This window comes from Schistocerca serialis, chromosome 3, assembly GCF_023864345.2.
Source record: "Schistocerca serialis cubense isolate TAMUIC-IGC-003099 chromosome 3, iqSchSeri2.2, whole genome shotgun sequence".
Classification (NCBI taxonomy): Eukaryota; Metazoa; Arthropoda; class Insecta; order Orthoptera; family Acrididae; genus Schistocerca; species Schistocerca serialis.
The window spans coordinates 277,451,900-277,466,371 of NC_064640.1; the positions used below are offsets into that span (position 1 = coordinate 277,451,900).

The 14,472-nt window shown below is 38.4% G+C and overlaps 1 protein-coding gene across 1 annotated transcript in view; it reads right to left on the reverse strand.

Annotated features, from left to right (window-relative positions):
* The window catches only part of LOC126470062 (thioredoxin reductase 1, cytoplasmic-like), a 106,429-nt gene that overhangs the window by 15,157 nt on the left and 76,800 nt on the right, over window positions 1-14,472 (reverse strand). The window contains 6 exon segments of the mRNA XM_050097564.1: window positions 528-758; window positions 9,917-10,046; window positions 10,240-10,370; window positions 11,282-11,428; window positions 11,641-11,682; window positions 11,684-11,875. Of these exon segments, the coding sequence (XP_049953521.1) occupies window positions 528-758; window positions 9,917-10,046; window positions 10,240-10,370; window positions 11,282-11,428; window positions 11,641-11,682; window positions 11,684-11,875 (873 nt within the window).

Below are 14,472 nucleotides of genomic sequence, written 5' to 3' on the forward strand. Positions count from 1 at the left end.
TGTATTTGAATGACTCGAACTTTTAAAGATTTTTTTTTTTGAACATTTTATTCCAGAGAGGTATCCTTGCATCAAATCACAGGCTATTGTGACTAAATAAACATGGTGAGATATTCACATTAATTACTATGAATGTACTAGTAACTTTAAAATTTACAAAGAGAGAGAATGGCTGACCATTACTTTGCTCCAGTAGGCATAAATCCAGTTCAGTACTTTTGATAGACATATTTAACAAATAAAAAAATATTCCTTTCTTCCAGAAGTATCAAATCTTTCCTTGAGAAGGAATGATAAGGAAGTAGGAACAGGTAACTACAGTTACTTTTATCCTGAGGTGAAAGTAACCTGGCTATTCTTTCTAACCCAATACAATCTATCCTCCTTTTCTCCATAAGGACGAAGTTAATAGTGTCAAAGGCTAGGAACAGTTTTTCCACTTTTAAATGTGTGTGTCTGTTTCTCAAATGAATTTCCCTGCAGTGGAACTAAAAACTTTAAATACAGAAACTAAACTGTAAAATTACCTCATCACTCTTCAAGCATATTATTTTAATGTATGGTTTGCCTTCATCCCTATTTGATAGGGCATTTTCTACTGCATTGAAGTGAGTGTGATACACTTCAATATTTTCTTTGTCATATTCATCAATAGCATGTTCTTCTGAGAAACCCACACAACCATATTCCAGTGGAGTAAATACTGTTGTTGGGACAAATGTGTAGTCCATCTTTGTCATTTCTCCACTGAACAATCTCTGAAAATAACAAAACAATGTTTGTTTATTAGATTCTCAGTTTTCTCTGAAGAAATGATAAATAACAAGGCAGATGGTGCTCAAGAAGGACCTGCTGTTTTTTTTTTTTTTTGGCACAATTACCACTAGTACAGTATGTCAAGAAACTCACCAATGATAAGAAAAAAAGGTAGTGATGATACTGGTTCTTATTACTATATTCATACAAGCTTTTCTGGTTACCTGTCTCATGGCAGGCCCTTCCACAAACCCAACCATGCATAAAAATAGAAATATGTGTGTGTGTGTGTGTGTGTGTGTGTGTGTGTGTGTGTGTGTGTGGTGTCATCTTAGTTGGGATGCTGAAATTAACCTCAATATTGTCAATATCGGGAAGAAACAGGCCATTTATGTGCAAGATTTATTCATGTGTTTGAGTGATGAGATTTCTGGGAATAGAGAGAAACCTGATTCAGAGCTCTGAGGGATATTTTTTAACTTCACTGACAATGATCTCCTCAAAAAACCTAGACACTGTCACAATACGGTAGCTTGCATGCCTCCTAGATATAAATAGCTGTAGAGTAGCTGCAACATCCATTGCACGAATATCTACAAGTGGCAGACTAACATAGTTTCTAAATACAGCAGCAGCCTTCTTAGTAGCTGCAGTGGCTATAGCCTCATTGATTGAATAATCTGGCCTTTTCACACAAGCTGATGTGGACTTGCTATGTTCGTACTGTGAACACCTGAAAGCAAGGGAAAACTAGAGCAATTATATACCCTGAAGGCATGCAGAGCTCTACTGTACAGCTTAATGGTGATGGCATTTCCATGGGTAAAACATTCCATATTTAGAACAGTCCCTTCATTTGGTTATCCTGGCATGGACTACTCTAAGTTGTTGTCATCAGGAAAAACAAGTTTGGTGTTCTACATTAATAAAATACAAAAGTTACAGAATTAAAAAAGAGAAAAGTATTTTAACGTGGGAATTAGTGAAGTAAGGTGGCATGAAGAAAAGGGTTTCTGGACAGGTTAATACTGGGTTACCGAAACAAAATCAGAGGTGGGTAGTGCAGGAGTATGTCTTATAATAAATAAGAAAGTAATAAGTAAGCTCTTATGAACACTATAATGAACACATTATTATAGCCCTTATAGAAATGAGTCAATCATCACAGCAGTGCAGGTTTATATGCTCGCTATGATGAGATTGAAATAATGTACTACGAGATAAAAGAAATTATTCAGATAGTTAAGGAAAGGGTAAGCCGCCTAGCATAATTTTGCACAGAGCATAATTTACCTCTCTGCAACACTGGATTCAGAATCATGAAAGGTCATATATGTGGAGGAAACTGAGTACTGGAAGGTTTCAGATGAATTATGTAATGATAGGACAGATTTATAAACCACATTTTAAACCACAAAACATTTCTAGGGGCAGATGTGGACTCTGGCCATAATTAAGTAGTAATTAACTGTGGATAAAAATTACAAAAATTCCATGAAGGTGGAAAACTGAGAACAAAGGATAAACATAAATTAAATGAACCACAGGTTATTTAGAGGGTCAAAGAGAGCTTTATGTAATTAATAACTGAAATGGGGGGATAGGAGTACAACAGAAGACAAATGGATGGCCCTGAGAGATGAAATTGTGGAGGCAACAGATGATCAAACAGACAAAAAGGAAATGCGTATTAGAAATCACTGGATAACAAAAGGAGAAAATATATTAAAAGAACAAAGTGAGTAAAGCAGGTAAAAGGGAACACAGATGTGTAAATAATTAGATTGATAGAAACTGTAAAATGATGAAGCAGGAATGGTTGGAGGAGAAATGCAAATAATGTACAAACATGGATGGCTATGGGAAGGTGCCAAGCAAATACTAAGCAAAGAAATGAAGCCTGATTGATAGAAGGAATAGATAGAAGGGTTACACAAATGAAATGAACTTTAAGCCAATATTATGGAAAGGGAAGAGGGCGGACATGGGAGATCTAATACTGCAAGAAGAATTTGACAGACCACTGGAAGACTGAAGTTGAAACAAGGCACCTGGAGTAGACTACATTCCCTCAAATTTATTTAGATCCTTGAGGGAACATACTGCGACAAAACTTTTTTAAATGATTTCATATACACAACTGTTTATTACATTACCCAGTATTGCAATTTCAACCTTAGATTATTTTCAAGCAATTACAGATGCCAAAAAAGCAGCAATAGTCAGCATAACAAGTGCGTGTTCAAGGTTGATATGAGCAATGTTCTCACATTTTTATTAATAATAATTACAGCTGTGTTTTCAGCACCTGTAACCACTTTAAAATGGCCTAAGGTCAAAATGGCAATTATGGATATTGTAATAAACAATACAGTCAATGGCAAATATAATAATTCAACAAATAAAGTTGTATGACAAAACTGTTCCACCTGGTATGGTGGAATATGAGACAGGAAAAATACCATCATGAGTTCAACAAGAATATTGTACTGATGAAAAGCTCTCTGGTTTAAAGCCGGTTGTCATTGTTGAAGTACTCATCATCTTGCGAAGTGTCGTGATAGTGCAGGTGCCTGCCTCCCCCCCCCCCCCTCCAACCTCTTTCCACCTGGCTAGGGGCTGCTGGGTACAGTCAGGCTGAGGCTGCTGTGGTGGGCGAGTGTTTGCATCTCTGTCTGGGCATTGAAGCTGTCTCTTGTGAGGTGGACAGAGATCAAAGAGAAACCTGTCTACATCCTTTGTTGCAACAGTAACAAAAAATGAGTGACACCTGGGAAAGACTGTGCAACTTACCCAATGCTGCTAGAAGATGAAACAGCTATAACAGACTATGGATCCATCTAAAATATGTGGATTTTGTAAAAGCATATGGATGTGTTTTCTTTGACACTCTAAACACATAAAAGGATGAAGATACTACAGATAAATGGTGTGTGAAGTAAACTGGCTACAACTGAAATACAAAAGCTAACTGACAAGTTGAGTGTTGATATACTCTGTCTGCAAGAACCATACTGCAGAAACAATACACTCCTACATTTATCTGTGGATATGTTACGAGTTACTGGCCATGATGAGGCAATGTCTGCCATTATGATTACCAGTAGGAAATGTCTGCCATTGAGATTACAAGTAGGAAATTAACTGTGACTAAGGGGGGACAAATGTGTGACATGCACATGGTCACAGCAGAAGTGAAGGACACGCAGATGAAGTGGATTGTAGTAAGTCTATACATGCAGTATTGTCATCCCATTGTACCTTGTGTAGATAAACACGAGGTGCTAGCTCTATATGGACAAGGTGCTTCTCTCCTTGTGAAAATAGATGCGAATGCAAAATCCTCTCAGTGGCACATAGGCAACAGACAAACAAGGTAAGATAACACAGGACGCAGTACAGGAACTGGACCTCACCGTTTTAAATTCAGTAAACCAGCTGAGCACATTCGAGCGACGAGCAGGTATAATGCAATTGTCATCTAATGGGAAACTGTCAATAATAGAGGGACCCAAGCAGAGGAAAGCACGACTGGGTTAAATATCAGGAAAACGGATTGAGATGGCTTAGTTGCCTGTGTTGCAGCATTCCCCTCAGCCACTTCTGGTACATATCAACTTGAGTGAGCAGCTACTAACTGAACTCTTGCAAAGAGCACAGGACATTTATATCCCTAAGAAAATCATAAAAAGTCAGGCTACAATCCCTTAGAGCCCAAAACTTTTCATGCTGAGAAGGGTAAGATTAAGATGAAAAGCTTATAGACATGCTTTAGGGCAATTTGAGCACACTGTGGGGCTCCATTAATACAGGGAAATTAAGATGCACTACAAAACATTGCTTCAGGAAATTAAAAGGACATGCTGGGAGAAGTTTCTATGAAGGCAACTGCAATTTGACATATGGGGAAGACCGTATAAGCTACTGACTGAAAAGGTTAAGGAACCTACTCTCATGTACACAATTCGTAGAGAGGATGGCTTAATGACAGCTGGATCGAAGGAGTTAGCAGAAAATCTGCTAACAGCCCTACTATATGATGAAACACTAACACAGATGCTGAAATACATGCACAACAAGTGGACTAGATAATAAGTATGACAATCGGATGTTGGGTGACACCTTTTGCTCAAGAAGAAAGTGCTATCACAATTTCCAAGTTCGAAACTGCAAAAGTACCTGGCCCGGATGGCATTTACCCCAAGGTCATGCGGTTAGTAGGTCCACTGACAGTGCCATATTTGACAGCATTACTAAATGAAGTGTCACGAATAGGTAGGAGTCTGGTGATATGGAAGGCAGCTAGCACATCAGGATTAAAAAGGGAAAGGATAAAGACCCGGCATCACCAAAAAGCTATAGACCTATTTCTTGTTACATGTCTTGGCCAAAGTTTGGGAGCATCTGCTCTGTGACCAGTTGCAACTGCACAGGGAGCTCTTTGGTCTACATGAGTGTCAATATGGATCCAGACAAGGGAACTGTATATATGATGCAGGTAACAGAGTTCTTCATAGTTTTAGAAAATTCAACAGCCAAGTACGCAATCACGCTGCAGGCACATTCAATAATCTTTGGTGGCCTGGGATATTTACACACCTCCAAGATCTCGATGTCCCCAAACGTCTGTACGAGAGCTTTGTAGATCAGTGTAGCAGATGTAGTATCTAGCACATTGCACAGCAGAGCAAGATACTCAAAAAGGTTACCAAGCGCTTTCCTCAAGGCTCCATAAGCAGTCCATTGTTCTGGGATCTTACGACTGAACACCTAATACAACTGTTAAACAGGGCACATGCAACTGGAAGATGCTGTTGCATATGCAGATGACATCCGAGTAGTTGTGACTGCGGACTCCAGGGCAAGACTTGGGGAAAAGATGAATGATGTGCTTGCTCAGATGTAGCATTGGTGCAAGGGTGACAAACTGACTGTAGCTGTTCGTAAAACATCACACATACTTTTGAAGGAAAAACTATCTCTTGCCAGCAATCCCTCCCTGAGGCTTGACAGAGGAGCACTGTTTGTAGGTATTTAAGCACATGTGACGCAGTATGTGAAGGTTGCTGTGTGCGGACGGGTTACTCCTGTAACTGAAATTACAGATCTGAAGATGGTTTAGAGGCCTCTAAACCGGTCATGTGAATAAACATTTTATGCAATCAAGATGGATTATAAGTAACATTGTAAAACCACTGATTGCAGTTATACCATCAGACACTATGTCTGTTTTTGCAAAATATAATTTGTGATTGTAGCATTTTGGAAAATATGCTCATTTACCTCATACCCAGATATGAATTTCAATTTTTTGACAAGTTGTACTTGCTGTTATATATCTGATTTTTTAATAACTGATGAAATATATTTCCACAAATTATTGTATAAATGTTGTATTGTACATTTAATTTCCTTCACTCAGACAGACTTTATACAAAGTATTGGAGAGGATTGTGATTTTTAATCATATATGCTAATTACATGTGTTTTTGCTTGTATTCTGTGGGATTTTAACATTTTCCTCGATTCTGCATTTTTGTCAATTTTGTGTTTTTTAAGTTTGGACTGCACAAAAACGTAACATAGGGGATACACTGTAATCTTTTTCAGTCTTGTTTGTCTACCTGTCTACAATTCTTCATCTCCAGTATTTGGTGAGTGGTTACATTTGTCACTAAATAATTTAAATTCTACCAGTTTTCCAGTGCCATAAAGATCCATAACTGCAATTCATAACTGAAGAATTTGATGTTTAGCTTCTGCAGGTCTCAAATCTCCACACAGAAAGTAATATGTCATAATGCACGGAATGCTTCCTTTATAAATGTTTTGACAGAAGCTGGAAACAGTTAAAAAAAAATCTCTTTGTAATGTCTTTGAGTAGAATGGACTGTCTGAAGTGAATGCTTCTCCAATATGGTGATTAGAAATTAAAAACTTGCTCTGTTGGATGGGGGTTGATAATGGCTGACACCTAGATAATCAAATCAGCTGACGTGTGTTGGCTTTGGACAAGCACGGAAAACTTAATTCAGGATGGCCCAACAGGGATATGAACCCTGTTCCTTTCAGTACACTTTGTGTAGATGTAGTTACAGCAGTAAGAGAATTTTAATTATAGTACCTTTTTTTCCTTTTTTAATGGTTAATGTCTGCAAAGTGCACATGGGGGACAGTTGAACCAAAATGTGGAAAACGTTTGATCTCCAGTACACAAAAGCTATGAAACAAATGTCTTAAAAGCTGTGCTGACTAAGCAAATGTTCACAGAATCATATAAAGTTCAAATCAAAATATTTCTAGTCTACCAAATAGTGACATCAGCGTAAATGACAAAATATTTTGGACCTTTATACTGCACCACTTGTCATACTAAGCCTAACACCCAGTTAATTAGTTCCTGTATGTCAAATACTGATTGTAAAATGGCCAGACAATGCTCGTTCTCAAATTTTCATTTGAACATTAGCACCTGCATAACTGCATGTAACTTACCTACCACTGTTTTCTAAAGATCTGAAACTTATATGCCCTAACACTTGACAGAAATAGGTTTACTTCACTGGAGTTGACCAATGTAATTTAACACATCTTCATCAGATAAGACATTTTCTTACTACATTACAACAAATGTCAATGCATAGCAATGTGATTGCAACATTAGGGCAGTAATATGGTACTTCAATAATCACAAGAAGAGGAGATATACTTGGAAAAGGCTGGGTTATATGGGAAGATTTCAGTTAGATTACATTATGGTCAGGCAGAGATTCCAAAATCAGATACTGGATTGCAAGGCGTACCCAGGAGCAGATTCAGACTCAGATCACAATGTAGCAGTGAAGAAGAGTAGGTAGTAGTGATGAAGAGCAGGCTTAAGTTTAAGAGATTAGTCAGGAAGAATCAATATACAACGTAGTTGGATATTGAAGTGCTAAGGAATGACAAGATACGCTTTAAGTTCTCTAAGGCTATAAACAATGAGGAATAGCTCAGTAGGCAGTACAGTTGAAGAGGACTGGACATCTCTAAAAAGGGCAATCACAAAAGCTGGAAAGGAAAACATAGATACAAAGAAGGTAACTACAAAGAAACCACAGCAACAGAAGAAATACTTCAGATGAAGGAGGAAAGAAGGAAGTACAAAAATGTTCAGCTAAATTCAGGAATACAGAATTAAATAAATAGGAAGTGCAGGGAAGCTAAGATGAAACGACTTCATGAAAAATGTGAAGAAATCGAAAAAGAAATGATTGTCGGAAGGACTGACTCAACATATAGGAAAGTCTAAACAACCTTCAGTGAAATTAAAAGCAAGAGTGGTAACATTAAAGTGCAATGGGAATTCCACTGTTAAATGCAGAGGAGAGAGCAGTTATATGGAAAGAATACAGTGAACACATCCATGAGGGGGGAAGGTTTGTTTAATATGACAGAAGAAGAAACAGGAGTTGAGTTAGAAGAGATGGGGGGATCCAGTATTAGATTCAGAATTTAAGAGAGCTCTGGAGAACTTAATATCAAATAAGCCAGAAGGGAAAACTAGCATTCCATCAGAATTCTTAAAATCATTGGGTAAAGTGGCAACAAAACAACTATTCCAGTTGGTGTGTAGAATGTATGACTCTGACAACACACCATCTGACTTCTGGAAAAATATCATCCACACAGTTCCGAAGACTGCAAGAGTTGACAAGTGTGAAAATTATCGCACAATCAGCTTAACAATGCAAGCATCCAAGTTGCTTAAAAGAATATTATACAGAAGAATGGAAAAGAAAATTGAGCGTGTCTAAGACGATTAGCTTGGCTTTAGGAAAGGTACAGACGGAAGAGAAGCAATTCTGATGATGTGGTTGATAATGGAAGCATGACAAAAGGAAAATCAAGACACGTTCATAGGATTTGTCAACATGGAAAAAGCGTTCAATAACGTAAGATTGTGCAAGAAGTTGCAAATTCTGAGAAAAATAGGGGTAAGCTATGGGAAGAGACGGGTAATATACAGTATGTACAAGAGCCAAAAGGGAATAATAAGAGTGGATGACCAAGAATGAAGTGCTCGGTTTGAAAAGAGTGAGAGACAGGGAGTAGTCTTTTGCCCCTACTGTTCAATCTGTAGGCTGAAGAAGCAATGATGGCAATAAAAGGGACGTTCAGGAGTGGAATCAAAATTCAAGGTGAAAGGATATCAATGATATGATTCGCTGTTGACCTCCTGAGTGAAGGTGAAGAAGAATTACAGGACCTGCTGAATGGAATGAACAGTCTAGTGAGAACAGAATAAGGTTTGAGAGTAAATCAAAGAAAGATGAAAGTAATGAGAAGTAACAGAAATGATAACAGCTTGAAGCTTAACATCAGAATTAGTGGTCATGAAGTAGACGAAGTCAAGGAATTCTGCCAACCAGGCAGCAAAATAATCAATGACAGATAGAGCAAGGAGGACATCAAAAGCAGACTAACATGGGCAAAAAGGACATTCCTGGCCAAGAGAAGTCTACTAACATCAAACATAGGCCTTGATTTAAGGAAGAAATTTCTGAGAATGTATATTTGGAGAACAGCATTGTATGGATATGAAACATGGACTGTGGGAAAACCAGAACAAAAGAGAATCAAAGTGTTTGAGAGGTGGTGCTACAGATGAATGCTGAAAATCAGGTGGACTGATAAGGTAAGGAATGAGGAGTGTCTCTGCAGAGTTGGGGAGGAAAGGAATAGGTGGGAAACACTGACAAGGAGAAGGGTTAGGATGATAGGACATATGTTAAGACATCAGGGAATAGAATAGCTTCCATGGTACTAGAAGGAGCTGTAGAGAGAGAGAGAGAGAGAGAGAGAGAGAGAGAGAGAGAGAGAGAGAGAGAGAGAGAGAGAGAGAGAGAGAGAGGTGAGGTGAGAGGGGGGGGGGGGGGGGGGGGGGGGGGGGGGGGGGGGGGGGGAGACTGTAAAGGGGAACTGTAAAGGAAGACAGAGATTGGAACGTATCCAGCAAGTGCTACTCTGAGATGAAGAGGTTGGTACAGGAGAGAAATTTGTGGCAGGTCGCATCAAACCAGGCAGAAGACTGACGACTTAAAAAAAAGTACTTTACGCCATAATGACCTATAATTACACTGTTTGTTTGCTCCTGAGCTGTCAAGTACAACAAACATACCTTACTCAATAACTTCCCAGCTTGAATGGCAACTGGTGTTAACTCTGGTTTTCCATCAATTACATCTCCAATTGCAAATATATTGTCGACTGATGTGCGTTCATACTCATCAACTAAAATTTTTCCATTCCTGCAAAATATACACAAAACATGTTATGCCAGAATACAAAATAATGTAAATAGTTATACAATAATTAATTATACTTCAAAAATCTTGTCAAAATCCAAGCCCAGGCAACAAGAGGGAACTTGGCACATCTTCTCTAGCTATTACTGCTGAAAGTTTGGTATTATCTGTTATGGAAATTGCTACAAATACTCACGACTTATTCAGTGCTATTCCAATCTTATCTAAGCCCATGTTGCTAGTGCATGCATTCCGTCCAGTTGCAAACAGAACAGTATTACACACTATCTCAACTGATTCTTGTTTTTCACCTTTTACTGCATGAACCTGTAAAGAATAATGATTTGTACATGGAGAAGCACAAATGTGTGGTGAAATAAATATCATCTTCCATATACCAGACAATAAGTTACAGTGCAGCTAGTGAACAGAGAGAAATTAATTCTTTGGAAGTAGTACATTCTAATTAGGCATTGCTGATCCAAAGATGGAAATAATTTTGGTATGTGATGACATTAATGAAAAGCAGACAAAAATGGAACCCGTGCACTTTCACATCATATCAATTATGTGATTCTTTTATCTGTTTCCACTCCGTTGAACAAATACCTATCTTCCCATTTGTTCTGTTCTGGGAATCTCCAACTTCTGTTATTCTTACAAGTCTCTCAGCCTCCATCTCCACTAGTCATAGTTCTTTAACTACCTGTAAATCGGTCTCCTTACTTCCAACTGCCCCCATGACAATAATTACTCTACCAGTTTTCAGCAAATAAGACTGTTTCCACTCAAATGCTTTTCTATATAATACACAAAGCACTAATGCTGGGCAAAACAGATGGGAAAGGAGGGAGAGGAGGGGGGGGGGGCATGGAGAGGAGAAAAAGGGACACAAGATATATTTTTAATGGCAGTTGTACTTGTTGAGCCGTTGCTGAACTTAATCTGGGAGGGCTTCACAGCTTCAACTGAAAATGTTGAATGAGGCACAATGCAATGTGCAGTGAGAATAAGAAATTATATAAAATAACTAAATATATACATGCACCACTACCGAAAATGAGATCAGAAAAAGGGACAATTATAATGGCATCACAAGCGGTACAAGAATAAGTAGGATGATCCCGCCTTGCTCTTTTACACACACTAAGGAAGAACCACTTACAAAGTCAATAAAATGCTATTTCCTGATGACACTACCTTATAAAAGATCAAGCAAGTGTGGAACACTGTGATACCTTTAAAACTGGTGGAGCACCGTCTTCAATCTTTTCAATGCCAGTAGGGACACACCCCCTGATAAATTTTACTCCTTGGGATTCCATGTGGCTCCCAATCATTTCAGCCATTTGTTGATCAAAGCCTCTCAGCAGTATGGATCGTACCTGTGTGTGAAAATGAGCTGTTTTGGATATTTCTGAAACAATGCTGAAGTTAACCCTTAATTTACTTTTTCGTCACTCACATACCTGCATATAAAAGAAGCTCACACAACAGAAAATATACTTTGAAATTTTAAGTTTTTACATAGTTAAAAGTAACTTACTAGTTGTTACTAAATGGGTTTCTAGTTAGAAAAGGAATTATGTATTCTCACCAGTACGGTTACATCCAGACCAAATCCGGCTAAGAAGCCAGCAACACTCAAGTGCGATGTACGAGGCACCAACTATTACTGTCTTTCCAGGATTGTAATTCAAAGAGAAAACATCATCAGATGTTATAGCATACTCCTTCGCACCAGGAATATTAGGATAATGTGGACGGCCACCAACAGCTATTACAAAATTTTGAGCCGTGAGAGTTGAGACTTCGTTTTTAATATTTTGCATCTGAAATCAAATTTACCACCACCTTGTTTTAAAGATCCTGAGAAAGCCTAGGTGTAATACAAAACAGTGGAATGAATACAGGCAACTATTACTGCATAGTAGATGTTTAGCAGGAAAGAGGCAAATAAACAATAAATGGAACATGATAACACTGCTTATAAACTTTCACTCTTCTTCCTTTTACTCTGCATGCACACATCCCATGTTGTCTTTGTACCTTGTGTGTTGAATAATATACCCACTTCATGATGAGCAGATATATTTATTCATTCCACTGTTCATAAAATAAAGCTGTTTTGATTATAAACAATTTTTACACAAATAGGTGTCCATTAATATCACTTTTTAGAACCAGCAATATTAATTCCAATGCTTCTTTACACCACAAATGATAAATATCAAATTAAATCATTACTTCATTTTCTAGTAACATCTTAGTATAGTAGAAAACTAGACACAATTAATTAATAACAATACTTTCAATTACTTCCTGGCAGATTAAAATTGTGGACGGATCAGGACTCAAACCCAAAAACCTTGTATTTTCATGGGCTACATACTTACCAGCTGTGTACATAGTCACAACTCAAGACCTGTCTTTACAGCTTCACCTCTAACACTCGTCCTCATTGCTTCTCAAGAGTGCGGAAAGCAGGAGACAGGTACAAGCAGAACTAGCAGAAGTAAAGTTCTGAGGATAAGTCATGAGCCATGCCTCGATAGCTCAGTAAGAGAATTGTCCTCGAAAGGTGAGATACTGGGTTTGAGTCCCAGTCTGACAAACAGTTTTAATCTAGTACGATGTTTTAAAACAGAGTAAAATATTCATCAAGAAGTACTTTCATTATTCCAATCCCAATTACATAACTAAAACCACCGATACATGAAAGATTAAGAACTTATATGGTACAAATTTTGAATGTACACTTTTTAGTGAGAAATTATTAGTCTTTTATACCATCAGCAAGAAATAATTTATACATTTCTTTCTCAATCTCGTTGCTGACACAGGATGGCTACAATTATGAAAAGTACGAAATCAAGAAGCAATTGACAAACTTCGGCACTAACTATTTCACTGTAAACATCCCTTCAGTATCAAAATTATGTGACAAGACATTTACTGATAACTGTTACAAATGTGACTGATAGTTTATCAGCAAAGTTTTGCAGTCCAACACTGGTGATTGGTTGTCAATGCACATGCAGAACATCAGTAAAAGTGAATTAAAACTCTACAGACATGTGTTCGACACATTGGACAGATTGAGACTGTGTGAAGTAAATGTATACACTATCATTAATTTTTATGGTGGTACTGACCATAAAGTTCAAAATCAATCATTCATGCTTCCCAACATGAATATTTTAAAAAAGCAGCAGATAAAAGGTACACATTTTAATATCCCTGGCAGTGGACGTTATCAATGGTGGAGTGGAGGCACTGCAGTTAGAACCAGTCAGGTGCCACCAGAGGCGCGACCATCAGGTCACATGGTCTTGGCCAATAGCAGCTCGGTTTCATGTGAGTGGCCACAGCCCAGTCTAGTGTAGTGTAGTGTAGTGTAGTGTAGGACACAGCACGAGCTGGGTTAAATCTCACCCAGCTGCTATTCGGATTTTGACCTTGCTTTGGATGTGGATTCCTGGTTTACATTCTTCTTGTTTATACAGTGCTATGCTCACAACAACCTTGGCTTTGTTCACGGGATCACAAGTTTGTATTACACGTGGACACTTTAATGGCAACAAATTCTTAGCCTATTGTGTCTACGGCAATGTGTTCACTTCCAGCTCTTATGTTATGGATCTCGAGTTTATAAAACTTTTGCAGCAACAGCTGTCACTCCAACAGCAACAGTTGTGTGTCAAGGGCAACAGCACAAAGAACAGCAGGTCATTCTCCTGCAGCTTGTTTGTCAGCTACAACTCGCACATTAATCGACAGGCCGTAACTAGACCACCACCACTGTTCGCAGCGTTATACAAGTCTGCAGAGAGCTGGGACGTCTACCTCCACCATTCTGAACTGTATTAATTTGCTTATAGCATTTCTAGTAGCTAGCACAGTGCTTTGCTTTCGTCTTCCTGTATTTGTTTATACGTAATTATTTAGAAACTGCAACCACTCTCAGAGCCTAGTGAACTGTCTTCCAGTGACCTCTCTGCTCTGTTATCCAAATCAGATTTGCCTTGCTGCTAGGTTCCAGTTTAATCAGTGTGACAAAACACAAAGTCTTACGCAGCTTGGGCTGCTGAGTTGCAGGGCCTCCCATCCAAGTGCAATTTCAGATGCCAGAATGTAAAGCTTTGTACATGGAATCATTGATTTGAGATGTCAGTGTGTGTGTTATCCCTGACAGGAAGGTCACAGCTAAAGCTTTGGCCAAGTCCAATCCTAGTATTGGTAAAGTGCTTAAAATTGCTACATCTTTTGGGGTCGCTGCAGCAGCTCAGCAGACTTACGAATGAAATTCAGGTTTCCCAAATTGTTAGTCACATTGCAAACAGTGTCATTTGATGATTCTGTCTCCTCTTCTTCTAATTCTGCCTCCAAGTCCCACCTAAGTTTGAGGGCAACCAGATTAACGGCATCT